The following is a 13329-nucleotide window of genomic DNA, read 5'->3' as shown; positions in this document are numbered from 1 at the left end:
TCACCATAAACAATGTCCAGGCTGCTCCGCTTGTGTTAAACAGAATGTGAAAGTAACACTTGTGTTATTCAGAAGTACTTAATTTGGGAATGAGTTATTAATCTCCTGTTCACCCGAATTTGTCAACTCTCCCGAACTCACCAATTCCCTGCATGCACAAGCTCTGAACAGAATAGCCTTTACAGTCATGTGCATGCAAATGAGTGCAGTGAAAAGTTTGTAATGTTGCCTTTTGGCATCATATTAGGTACAGAGGACCTAGGTACAGATATTTCTAAGTATAATTAAAGAGTTAAAAAATGTAGATTAGCATAGGAACAGTTGAACAAGTCCAGAAACATAATAAGTGACAATAACTACTTAAGTTCCAGTCCGTGCCCACTGGTCCCAGAGCATGAGGCCATGCTGCTTCCATGTGCCGGTCTCCATCCAGGAGTCACTCCACCGCCGCTCTGGGACTCGACCCGCTCTCTTCGCTCCGCCGCGGGACTCGGCCCGTTCTCTCCGCTCCGCCGCGGGACTCGACCCGCTCTCTCCGCTCCGCCGCGGGACTCGGCCCGTTCTCTTCGCTCCGCCGCGGGACTCGGCCCGTTCTCTTCGCTCCGCCGCGGGACTCGGCCCGTTCTCTTCGCTCCGCCGCGGGACTCGGCCCGTTCTCTACGCTCCGCCGCGGGACTCGGCCCGTTCTCTACGCTCCGTCGTGGGACTCGACCTGTTTGCTCCACCATGGGACTCGACCCGTTCTCTCCGCTCCGCCGTGGGACTTGGCCCGCATTCACTTTGCTGCGGAACTCGGCCCGTGCTCACTGTAACTGTCCATTCAGCTAAAACTGTGTACTGTTATTGTTGTGATATTGCCCCCGCATACAGTTCAGATTTAGGAGTATATTATGCCTTGTACAGTACAGATTAATTTGTTTACTACAGTTTTACACTTGTACAAATAAGATTTTCATCTGAGACAATCTGAGGCAAAATGAGTCTGCACTAGAGGCAGATAAAAAACATCTTTACTTACATTGATCATAGCATTGGAGGTTATGCGGAAGAGGGTTGCTCGCTCATTGACTGTTTTAATTTTTTCTCCACTCTCAGCTGGTAATTTCAGGTTCTCGAGCTCACTCAGAGACCTCTGAAGGGCTGCCCCGTGCTTTGCGATGAGCTCATTGCACTGGCTCAGGTCGTCAAGCTTGCTGGCCAAGGTCCTCAGGGTGGCGTGCAGCTCACTCTTATCGGACTGCGAGGTTGGCTCCTCGTCACCCGAGTCATCTGTGGAAGGAGGAACAGTTCTCTGGTTACTGCACTGCCCTTACTACTCAAGGCACATGTAAAACAGGAACAAGAGACCGATCAGATGAGATTGGAGCAACAGCACACTCGAGTGCTAGAGATATCAAAATCTGGCTTGTGCAGGCTTCCCCTCTTTTTAGTCACTTATAATAAGCTTTCCTCAAGAAGACAGGTCAATAAAACACAGAGATAACAAGGTGTAGAGCTGGATGAACACAGCAGGTCAAGCAGCATCAGAGGAGCAGGAAAGCTGATGTTTTCGGGTCTGGACCCTTCTTCAGAAACAAAACACAGGCTGTTTAGTGAGTTGGCTCCCCGAGTACTTACCAGGTGAAAAGGCCCACAGCAATACAAGGATAACATTTGCTTTTTTGTCATCCTGCCCCCTTTATTAAAAGGTATCTGGGAAATAAGTGAATTGTACAGCTCAGAAAGAGGCTGCTCAGCTCATAGTATCTGTGGAATAAGTTATCCAATGAAACTCATACCTTAGTTTTTTCCCAAAAGTCTAAATCCTATTCTCCTTCACTAAGTTATCTAATTCCCTTTCGCAAATTACTTTGAACTTTCTTCCAATATCCTCCTAGGCAGTGCATCCCAGGCCATAACTACTAACTGTATATTAATTGTGTTTTATTATATATAGTTGAGGGCATTAATTAGGGTTTTACTTGACTGCATACAAAGAGACACTCACTGAAACTGGATATTGTGGAGTTTGGAGGTGTAGGCTTAAAAGCTTTCAATCTGTAAATAAATGTAAGACTGAGTAACTCATAGAATTCCTACAGCGTGGAAACAGACCCTTCCGCCCAACAAGTCCACACCGACCCTCAGAGCATCCCACCCAGACCCATTCCCCTATAACCCACCTAATCTACACATCCCTGAACACTATGGGCAACTTAGCATGGCCAATCCACCTAGCCTGCACATCTTTGGACTGTGGGAGAAAACCGGAGCACCCGGAGGAAACCCACGCAGACACGGGGAGAACGTGCAAACTCTACACAGACAGTCACCCAAGGTTGGAATCGAACCCGGGTCTCTGGCGCTGTGAGGCAGCCGTGCTAACCACTGAGCCAGTGTGCCGCCCAATAAAGACTGGTTCCTGTAGCGTCCTTTAACCTGGCATCCTGAAATATAATAAAAATATGCTGCATAAAGTACACCTAATCCCCCCGTTCTTTACTCCAATAAATCTGAATCCACCGTTGATCCTACTGACAATGGAAATAGTTTCACCTAATTCTGCTCCTATACCTTATAGTCTTATTTACTTAACCAAAACTCTTCATGATTTTGAACTCCTGTATTAAAATTCCCAATAACCTTTTCCACTCAAAGTAGAACAATCCCAGCTCCTCTAGTCCCCAAATGACTGCAGTCCTTCCCCCTACATTCTTGTGAATCTGCTCGGCATCCTCCAATGTGCTTTGACAGTATAGTGCAGTCCTCTTGAGGCTTACTGACGGAGGCTAAATGTTATCCTCGGTCTAAGGGCCTGGAACTCCGCTGGTGTGATTTATTTTCTGCTCACACTGAAACAAGAAAACCGGAATTTACGTGGCCATTCTTCATTTTGGAGCAGCAGGCCCCTGCTGCAAACTGATCCAGGCTCTGTTGAAATGAATCCATATGTACATGTACTATAGTACACTGAGGAACAGGGAAACAATCGCAAGGCCAGAGCAACTACAAAAATCCAGTCACAGTACTGCTTCTAAACAGAATGCAGGCAATCTCTCAGCTGACACGAAAATTCTCGAAGAATTTCCAAAATCTCTGTAAGGGATAGGAAGTTATTTCCAGCTGTTTGTTGCAGCCCACAGCTGGCTATACTACACACACAAGAGATAACAAGGTGTAGAGCAGGATGAACACAGCGGGCCAAGCAGCATCAGAGGAGCAGGAAGGCTGACGTTTCGGGCCTAGACCCTTCCTGCTCCTCTGAAGCTGCTTGGCCAGCTGTGTTCATCCAGCTCTACACTTTGTTATCTCAGATTCTCCAGCATCTGCAGTTCCTACTATCTCTGATACTACACACACAGACTTGTTTTGGCAATATCTCAGTGCAGCAAGGAACAGTTGGTGGGTGGTCAGGTCTACAGCGTTAGTTGTGGTTGTAATCAGAATAAAAATCTCATTTATGGTGTTTGTCTGTCCATGAACGTGAGAGAAAAAAAAAAGTTTGATTTACCTTGACTTTTGAACAAAGCCAAGTTACTAGATTGAATTAAACGGAGCAGTATCATTTCATGAGCTGTGATATTTTGTATTTATGGAATATTACAATGTTCTCCTACTTAATTTCAAAAAAAAATACTTGTACCTATGCAAGAGTTTGCTGTCACTGCCGAACATCTCATAGCACTTTACAGCCAATGAACCAGCTGAGTACACTGTTGTAAAAACTTGACAGACAAGATGTGCACAGCAAGTTCCCTCAAACAGCAGTGTGATAATGACCAGGATATCACTTAAGGAACGAATTTAGGACAGGACACTGGGGGTTAATTCATTTCTGTTTGAAATTATGGAACATGATCAATTAGATCCACATGGGTTAGATCCACATGGCAGGGCAGCTGAGGCCTTGGTTTTGATGATTCATCTGAAAGATGGCACCACTGATAACACAGCACTCCGTCAGAGGTGCATTGGAATGCCAACCTTAAATTTTGTGCTCAAGTCTCCACAGTGGGACATTAGTACACAATCTTCTGACTCAGAGGTGTATATGCGACCAACAGTGTCAAGCTCTGGTCTTTAACCAATAAAATGAGGGTTCCTCCCTGTTCTAACCCAGATGTTCACTCATGATTACAATTCAAGAGTTTCCAGGCATCTTGGGTTGCTACAGCTTCCAGCACAGTCTACATTCAGCATATATTCACACAACTGCAAGAAATGATTATGGGGGTAGTGTATGCTGCTCTGCTAAGAATTTTGTGAGCATATTGCAGTTTAAAAGTTGATTAAATAATGTGAAAATAACTGATGGCACATGTCCAATGACAAAGCTAGCATGGGGCATGCAAACACATTGCAATGATAACTTGAATTTATAATAGAACATTTAATGTAATAAAATACCCTATGGCATCTGCAGCATTGTGAATTCAATAAATCAAGTGCTTGCTAGTTGGGTAATTTCTCAACATAAGTATTAGCATCAGTTCACTGCAATTTAAATGCATACGAAGAGAGATTGCCAAGTGTTGTGCCATATTTAAAGCCCAGCTCTGCACCAGATCAAACACTGCTAGCCAGGATTAGCCCTACACAGTGAATGTGGTAGGAGGGAAAGGCAAAAGAAAAGCTTCAGAGGAAACACAAGTGCACAGATTGGAAATAAAATCTCACATTCATAAAAGTATTACCTCTTTTCATCATCACTTGTCTGATTGATGGTCATAGTGACTGCCACAGCAGTAATGAATCTACAGAGGCTATCCTTAGTCTTACTACACCACATTTGAACCCTATCTGATAGATGCAACTCTTTCCCCAATGTTTAACATAACAGTTAAATCTAGTCAGTGTCCAATATGGGACCACTGCATGTTGTAAAGCCTTCAAACAACTGATAATGTTAATGTTTATTAAACAGCTTCTTTGTGATTCAGATGAGGTTGAAAGATAGCCCAGATTGTGCTTTGAGATAATAGGAACTGCAGATGCTGGAGAATCTGAAATAACAAGGTGTAGAGCTGGATGAACACAGCAGGCCAAGCAGCATCAGAGGAGCAGGAAAGCTGATGTTTCGGGCCTAGACCCTTCTTCAGAAAATGATTTTCTGAATGATTTTCATCATTTTCTGAAGAAGGGTCTGGGCCTGAAATGTCAGCTTTCCTGCTCCTCTGATGTTGCTTGGCCTGCTGTGTTCATCCAGCTCTACACCTTGTTATCACAGATTGCGCTTTGCAGAGTGAATCACAGGCTCAGTCAGTTATTCTTTGTGACCACACCCCTCCTCCAGCCCACACTTTCATGTTCCTTTCTTGTTTACACTCCCTCTCAACTCAATTGAGTTTGCACACAATCCCATGCAACTGTTTCACTTAAATTTTCATTTCCCAACATTACCTCCTGACTCCCTGGCCTAGTTACTTATGCCACCTATTGTGAAGTACTGTCACCCTATTGAAGCCTGTAGTAACCCTGGATGTCCTCTGATGCACTGTCATCTCCCATCCTTGGAGGCCGAGTCGCCCTTCCATCAGAAATATTGGCCCCTCTGCATCCCAGCATGCTGCTGCCTATCTCTGTAACAGACTTCCCCAAAACTGGATTGAGATAGTACAATATCTTTGGTAGACCCTATGAGTGACACAGCCCCCCTTGACTTGACTGAATACTGGTCACCATCGACTTGGAGACATGACAATTTGGTTGAAGCACATTCAGTGTGTTTGCAGAGTAAACTGCTGGCATGTTGCGCACCTTATGATATTGTTGTAGCGCAGTGCTGTACTGCAACATGGCCCACCTCTCGATTGATCACTGCTGGCAACAATGACTAGCTGCTTGGCTTTGTGTCTGTGCTAAAGGCAAAAACAAACGTATGGTAAGGCTGTTAAATCCCAAATGAAGTGGAGGCCTAGAGAAGGAGGAGGCAGTGAACTGGAGTCACCAGGTATCCACTCAGATTTACATGTTAGGAATTGTCATTATCAAGTTTCTTTTTGCCACATTTGAATATAACAAACTCCAAAGAAACAAGGTAAGAATAGATAATAATGAGATGTCAACGCTTGCAAACAGGCCTCTTGCCACTGACTGAAGATTCTCGTCTCACTGTTAAACCCTTGGGTGGAAATTTGGACTTTTTTTTTCTTGCCATCAAAAATTGCACTCTTCTGATCTCATCATATTTTCCCAACTGACTCACCTTTGCCCACATCATGCCCCATATTGAACATTGACAAGATGTAACTGAATGTTAAACATTGGGTAAAGAGTTGCATCTATCAGACAGGGTTTGAATGTGATATAGCAAGTCTGTGGATAACCTCTGTAGGTTCATTACTGCTGAAGATTCCACCCAAAGAGTTCTGAGTAAAGCTTGGGTCTCCTTATGCAAAGGGGGACACACTTATACTGGAGGCAGCACACAGAAAGTTTACTAGAGTGACCCAAGGATAAAGAAGTTGTCTAGACAGGAATGATTGAGCAAGTTGGGTCTGTACTCACTTCAGTTTCAAAGAATGAGAGGTGATCATGTCGAAACGGCATTCTGAAGGGAGTTTGACAGCGGGAGGATGCTGAGAGAATGCTTCCATAAGTGGGACAATCTAGAACTGGGGTTCACGGTTTAACAACAAGGAGCTTCCTATTTAGATCAAGAGGAGGAGGAATTTCATCTTTCAGCTAATTTTGGGATTCTTGATCTCAGAGGCCAATGGAAGTTTGGTCATCGAATACAGTAAAATTGTGATAAGTTTAATTACAGGGTCCATGCCCACAAACGCTAAGTTACACAGAGGGAATGAGAGTGTGAGGATTTAAAGGAGATAGTTTATAGTTGGATACTAGCTTTGCCTCTTCTTAATGGATAATAACTTGATTATAATAATTTTTTTATTTATGAGTGAAACCTGGTGAGAATTTTTATCCTAAAAGCAGTCCCATTAGACAAGTTAACTGTCTTGGGGATTCAATTGGTCATTTATACATTTTGCAATGACTTGTGGAGAAATGGAGCTTGTTTACCAGCACAGTCTTCCCAGCAGGATCGTAACAGTGGACAGACTCCACTCCGATTATTTGGCGCAGTCATACAACAAGCATTCACAAATTTGACTATTCCAGACTGAGCAATCCAGAATTTTGGCTTATCACAGATATCCTTCTCTCTGATTTCCTGTCCTGTTGGCAGGTATTGCTGTCAACTTTGCCATGTTAGGATTTTCAGGTGATCTGAATTTGATTAATTGTGAATTCCCTGTGTATTGAAGGCTGAGCTCAACAAATTTTTGATCCATAAGGGAGTCCTATGCTATGAGGAAAGGCTGGCTTGGCGAAGGAGGAAATTGGAGTTAAAGTCACAACCAGATCAGCAACAATTTTATTGAATGATGGAACAAGTTGGCCAATGGTAAGAAATAGGAGCAGGAATAGGTAACGTTCAGTACAGCTGTCCTTGGTAGAAGCAGCAGCAATTACTCGCAAACAAGCAACATTAACGTCACACATCAGCCAAGAGCAATTAGTCCAGAAACATAGAGCTTCTTACTCCCTCTCTATCATGCTCATTTCCCACTTTGATGATTGCTGGTTACAGACCACCTACTCAGGCCATCTGCTAAAATTACACTAGTCTGTCACCAGTGGGATGCCCAAGGTGGTTTGAATGGACTCAGCCAATCTTCTCCCTCCCATTGCTGAAATATCTGTCCATCCCTTGCTGCCCCACGATAGGAACTTGCCACTGGAGTAGTCACGGCCGGGACCTGGTCTTTATTCTTTCTTTTGATGTGGGTGTCGCTGGCAAGACTAGCATTTGTTGCCCATCCCTAACTGACTCTTGAAATAAATGACCTATTAGGTCATTTCAGAGAGCAGTGCTGTGAGTCTGGAGTCACATGTAGGCCAAACCAGGTAAGGATGGCAGAATAATTCCCCAAAGGACAATGAAAGATAGTTTCATGGTCACTGGTCACTCAGGCTAGCTTTATATTATAGCTGCCACAATGGGATTTCAGAGACAGTAAGGACTGCAGATGCTGGAAGCTAGAGTCAATAAATGTGGAGCTGGAAAAACACAGCAGGTCAGACAGCATCCGAGCAGCAGGGAAGTCAATATTTTGGGCTGAAACCCTTCATCAGGACTGGCTTCGTCAGGAGTGGGATTTCAACCCACTTCACCAGAGCTGGGAGTCTGGGCTGTAGGATTACCAGGCATTTCTCCTATAACGTGATAGTTGTGTTCTTGTGTGATGCCACGCTGTAGAAAATCGCACTATTAAAAATTGCCATAGAAAATGGCATTATGGGAAAATCACTATAGAAAATTGCCATACTGTACAGTAGAAAGTTTGCATTATCCAAACAGCGCCTACTACTCATCAATCATGTTATAGCCAATTTGCTTTAATGAAACGCATGTTATAGCAGAAATACCTGTTCTAGTCCAGTGACATTAGCACTGTGCCACCATCTCCCCAATACAATAGATCGAAGTGGAAAAATTATTACATGCCATCAATAGTTGCTTACAACTTTATGGATTTTAAAAGTGATGGGTTTTCAGCACATTTTCACTCATCTGGAACACTCCCATGAACCAACAGTTAATATATCACTGTGCCTAATTTTTTAAACTTTGAGTCTATGCACATTGCATTGGAGCAATTTCAATATTTTCTAATGTGTTTTTATTTGCAACTTACAAAATTATTATAATAGTAACTGTAAACAGTTCTGGTATCATCCTTGTAAAATTTGACTACACAATGTTCAGTGCTTCCAATGCCTTATATAGCATGGAAACCAGAACTGTGTATTGGGGCCGGAAATGGGTTCTGTACAAATTTATCAGAATCAGTACTTTTGAATGTTATGCTCCTAAATAAATCTTCATGCTCTGCTAGCATTTTAGTTGCTTTGCTGACCTGTGTTGCTGCTTTTAATGACTTGACCAACTTCTTGATCCCTTGACTTTCCATCCCATTCAGTTCCTTCCTTCCTAGGTTGTAGGTGACATTTCTGTTTTTTCTATCAAGTTGCATTGCCTCAGAATTATCTGTATTAAAAAGTTAATTTGCCTCATATTCCAAATCTACAAATGTCTTCTTGTATTGCATCACTTTCTTCCTCAGGATTAGCTATGTCTGACTGTGTTTTTAAAATTATTTTGTAAGGTGCAGGCAAGCACTGCTTGGCCAACATTTATTGTAAATCCCTAATTGCACTTAAGAAGGTGGTAGAGAGCTCCTCTCTTTAACCACTGCAGTCCTTCTGCTGCAGGTACTCCCAGACTGCAGTTACGGTGGGAATTCCAGGATCTTGATCCAGTGATATTGAAGGAACAGGGATATAGTTCCAAGTCAGGATGGTGAGTAGCTTGGAGGGGGACTTGCTGGAGGTGGTGCTCCCATGTATCTGCTGCCTTTGTCCTTTGAGACTGTAGTCACAGTTTTGAAAGGTGCTGTCGAAGGAACTTTCGACGACTTGCTGCAAGTCATCTTACATATAGTACACACTCCTGCCACATTGCCCCAGTCATGGGGAAAGCGGATGGGTGCCAATCAACTGGACTACTTTGTCCTGGATGGTGTCAAGTTTCTGAAATGATAAGCCACACTCATCCATCTCAGTAGAAAGTATTCCATGACTTGTGACTTGTAGATGGTAAGTAGTCTTTGGAGGGTCAGGAGGCGAGTTACTCATCTCAGAATTCCCAGTTTCTGACCTGCTGTTATAGTAATACCATTTATAAGCTGATTCAGTCCAGTTTCTGGTCAATAGTAACCTCCAGAATGTTGATAGGGTAGGATTCAGTGATGGTAATTCCATTGAATGTTATGGGGAAATGGGTAGATTTTCCCTTACTGGAGATAGTCATTGTTCAACTTGCGTGATATGAGATATTACTTGCTACTTACCAGTTCAAGCCTGAAGCTTGTCCAAGTTTGGCTGCACATGGACAAAGAGCGTTCAGTACCTGAGGAATGGTGAATGGTGCTGAAAATTATGCAATCACCGATGAACATGCACATATCTGACCTATGCTCAAGGTCAGGTCATTGGTGATGATGTGTTCCAGTACTGATCTATTTGTTTTCTGTCTTCCTCTAACGTGAATATATTTTCTTTACTCCCACACTCTTCTTTTAAACAATTTGCTATGCATTTAACTAGCTCTCTCTGTGACACATGTCCTAGTCTTTGTCATGACTTCACTACGTGGCATTTTTGAAACGTCCATCTCATCAGCGATTTTAAACATCTGTTAACTTAACACGGAGATTAAAATTCATTGGGCTAGATCATCCGTAAACACTTAATTGTATATTGCATGAATTCATTGACTGTTCCTGACAGATAGGAAGTGTGTGTGCAGGACAGGCATATACTGCACATTAGGAATAAACCCCTATCTCTCTTGTGTTCTATAACTGATTTGTTAGCTGCTTTTCTGGCATTGCCTGTCCACCAGGATTATGCTGGACCTCCAAAACATCAAGATTCATTTTCTGGACACTGCTGTGAGCAACACAGATGACAAATGATGGGTCAGGGAGCTGCAGACAAGAGGTGATGCCTCCAACAATGTTTCTAATTAGAGTTGGCAACTCTTTTATTGTGCACAGACTAACCATCAGGCCAGAAGAAACAATTCCCTGCCACCTGGTACCATGCAACTTAGGAATGGCTCACCAATCAGCAGACAACCATTCTCGTGCTTTTAATTCATTCACAGGATTGTGGGCATCACTGACCAGAGGGCAGTTAAAAGTCACACACATTGCGTGGGTCTGGAGTCACACACAGGCCAGAAGCATAGGATCCCTACAGTGTGGAAACAGGCCATTCGGCCCAACAGGTCCACACTGCCCCTCCGAAGAGCATCCCACCCAGACCCATTCCCCTAATCCTGTATTTCCCATGTCTAACACACTAACCTAAACATCCCTGGGCACTATGGGCAATTTAGCATGGCCAATCCACCTACCCCGCACATCTTTGGACTGTGGGAGGAAACCGGAGCACTCAGAGGAAACCCACGCAGACATGGGGAGAACGTGCAAACTCCATACAGTTGCCCGAGGCTGGAATCGAACCTGGGTCCCTAGCCTCGTAAGGCAGCAGTGCTAACCACTGAGCCACTGTGCCACCCAAGCTGCCAGATCAGATAAGGCCAGCAGTTTCCTTCCCCGAAGGACTTTACTGAACCAGATAAGTTTTCTTCCTCAAAAATCAGCAATGGTTTCATGTTTATCATTAGGCTTTTAATTTTTACTTTTTAAAAACTGAATTCAAATTCAAATGGTAGGATTTGAACCCTGGTCCCTGGGTTAATAATCCAGCAATAATACCACTAGGCCATTACCTCCCCAGGAGAAAGGGATATTTGCAGCACTCGAGAAAAAGGATTGAATGGTTGTGTTAGAATTAGGACAGGAGAACGTGCATTTTGTCTTCAGAACTGTGAGCTTGTTCAGTGTCACAGGCATAGTTTTGATTGTCAAGTTAATCAGCAGAAGGACCATGAAAATTATACTGTGATCTTGCCACATTGCAATCAGAGCCAAGCATTTTGTAAAAGGAAAAGTCATAAAAAATTAAATGATTTTCTTCGAAAATTTTAGTATTTAATTATGACAAATGGTACCCTGCATAATTGATGACTGTGAACAGTTGCGCTTAGGCCAAAATAGGCCTGAAGCTGAAGGAGCAAAAAGTACATTCGGCTTCCTCCCTGGTGAGCCAAGGTTCAGGAATTTGTATAAAAGCAAAAGCGGAGTCTGGAAATAAAATAAAACACAAAACTCTGAAAATACTAGTAGGTCAGGTGTTTGACAAAATGCTACAAGCTGATGTGTTAACGCTGCTTCTCTCTCGATGATGCTGCCTGATTTGCCGAGCAATTCCAGAATTCACTAAATTAACATTTCTCAAAATGGATTAAGAATAACAGAAGTGAATGACATTTGTATTAAACGTATACAGAAACAGATGGTCAGGCACACACAGTAGACCCCGTTATATAGCTGAACAAGTGTATATTACCCTGAGCACAGAATGAACATGGCATTTATTACTGAAAATGACACCCTCAAATTCAAATAAACAGCAATATAGAGACGACAGCATTTCAGCATTGACGGCTATTTCAGCATTTACAATACCCATACTACACTCAAAGTTTACCAGAAACGTTGATTGCTAAGTTGAACCAGCTCTCTGCAATATTTAACCTGTCGACACAATCAGCTGTTTAGTTGATGGACATGTTTCAAACTCAGTTTCTGCACAGGTCAATCAGGAAATATTGAATCACTTCTGGTGTGTTCCAGCATTTGTTTCACTGACTCTGTTACAACGGGATCAACTCCAATCCACAAGAGGCCAGGGCTGACAACTTTCACACTTCCTCATTCTTGAGGATGGGCAGCATAAGATGCAGCGATCCATAAACACCCACTCCGTTCTTCCCACGCAATAGCCCTGTCACTGTCGCCTAAAGACAATGGGGCAGCTCATTGACACAAGGGAGAGTCTCGATTATAATTGTGCACATTTACTAACTTACAAACTTAAAATGGACATTTGCCAAGTGGTGACCATGCATGGAAACTAAATTGAACAAGAGATGATTTTTTTTCCTATTTGGAGGAAGTTCAAGTCAGTTACAGTAAGCTCCATCCTAAAGACAAAACCGTATACATTATTTTTTTCTTCTCTTTCCATTCGTAAATCAATGCTGCATTTACTGCAGCCTGATAAACCATCCTATAAAATAACTTGTGGTTTGAGTGTAAGATACACAGATAACAGTCAAAATGCAGTGCATCACATTGCACTCAGAGAACAATGTGGGTAACCCCCAGCATGAAGGAGCAGTGAGATCAGGACCAATCTGTTTAAAAATATCTATTTTGATAGCACAATCAACCGCTTCAGAGATGTTATTGCTTATCCCTGAAGCAGGTCCGACTTGAACCTGGGCGTCCTGGTCCATAGGTAGGGACACTACCACTGTGCCATACGAGCCCTGGTGCAATCAATATCTTGGTATCTATGGATCAGGTGCTGGTCTGTCTTGAGTGGACTGCATCAGAAATTTAGCTCTCCACTCAGATTCAGGCATTAGAGGGAACTAATTCTGGATTTCATGTTATTATGTGTTCCCGGGGATTATTACTGGTCAGCAGTGCACACTGAGTAGTGAGTTGCAAGCTAGAATCTAATTAAGGAGTCTACATCTGAAACAATTCTTCTCTAATTATGTAGGTGCAATGTGCAACCCATTTCTATCCCTCACTAGAGTCTGCAGAAATACGTCAACGGAGACTTGAACTGAAATACTGT

At 43.0% G+C, this 13329-nt stretch overlaps 1 protein-coding gene across 4 annotated transcripts in view; it reads right to left on the bottom strand.

The window, feature by feature from the left end:
* Window positions 1-13329, bottom strand: part of LOC109912215 (oxysterol-binding protein 2-like) — a 318882-nt gene that overhangs the window by 123613 nt on the left and 181940 nt on the right. For 2 of the 4 annotated variants that reach the window (XM_048611306.1, XM_048611307.1), the window contains exon 4: window positions 1019-1269. In XM_048611306.1, coding sequence (XP_048467263.1) covers window positions 1019-1269 — 251 coding nt within the window. Of the gene's footprint in view, window positions 1-1018; window positions 1270-1987; window positions 2009-2856; window positions 3005-13329 lie in introns of those variants that run through there. The other 2 variants (XM_048611311.1, XM_048611308.1) reach the window with 2 other exon arrangements.

The sequence above is a fragment of the Rhincodon typus genome, chromosome 24, assembly GCF_021869965.1.
Source record: "Rhincodon typus isolate 14 chromosome 24, sRhiTyp1.1, whole genome shotgun sequence".
Classification (NCBI taxonomy): Eukaryota; Metazoa; Chordata; class Chondrichthyes; order Orectolobiformes; family Rhincodontidae; genus Rhincodon; species Rhincodon typus.
The sequence above is the reverse complement of the archived record's forward strand: the minus strand, read 5'-3'. Positions and strand labels throughout refer to the sequence as shown.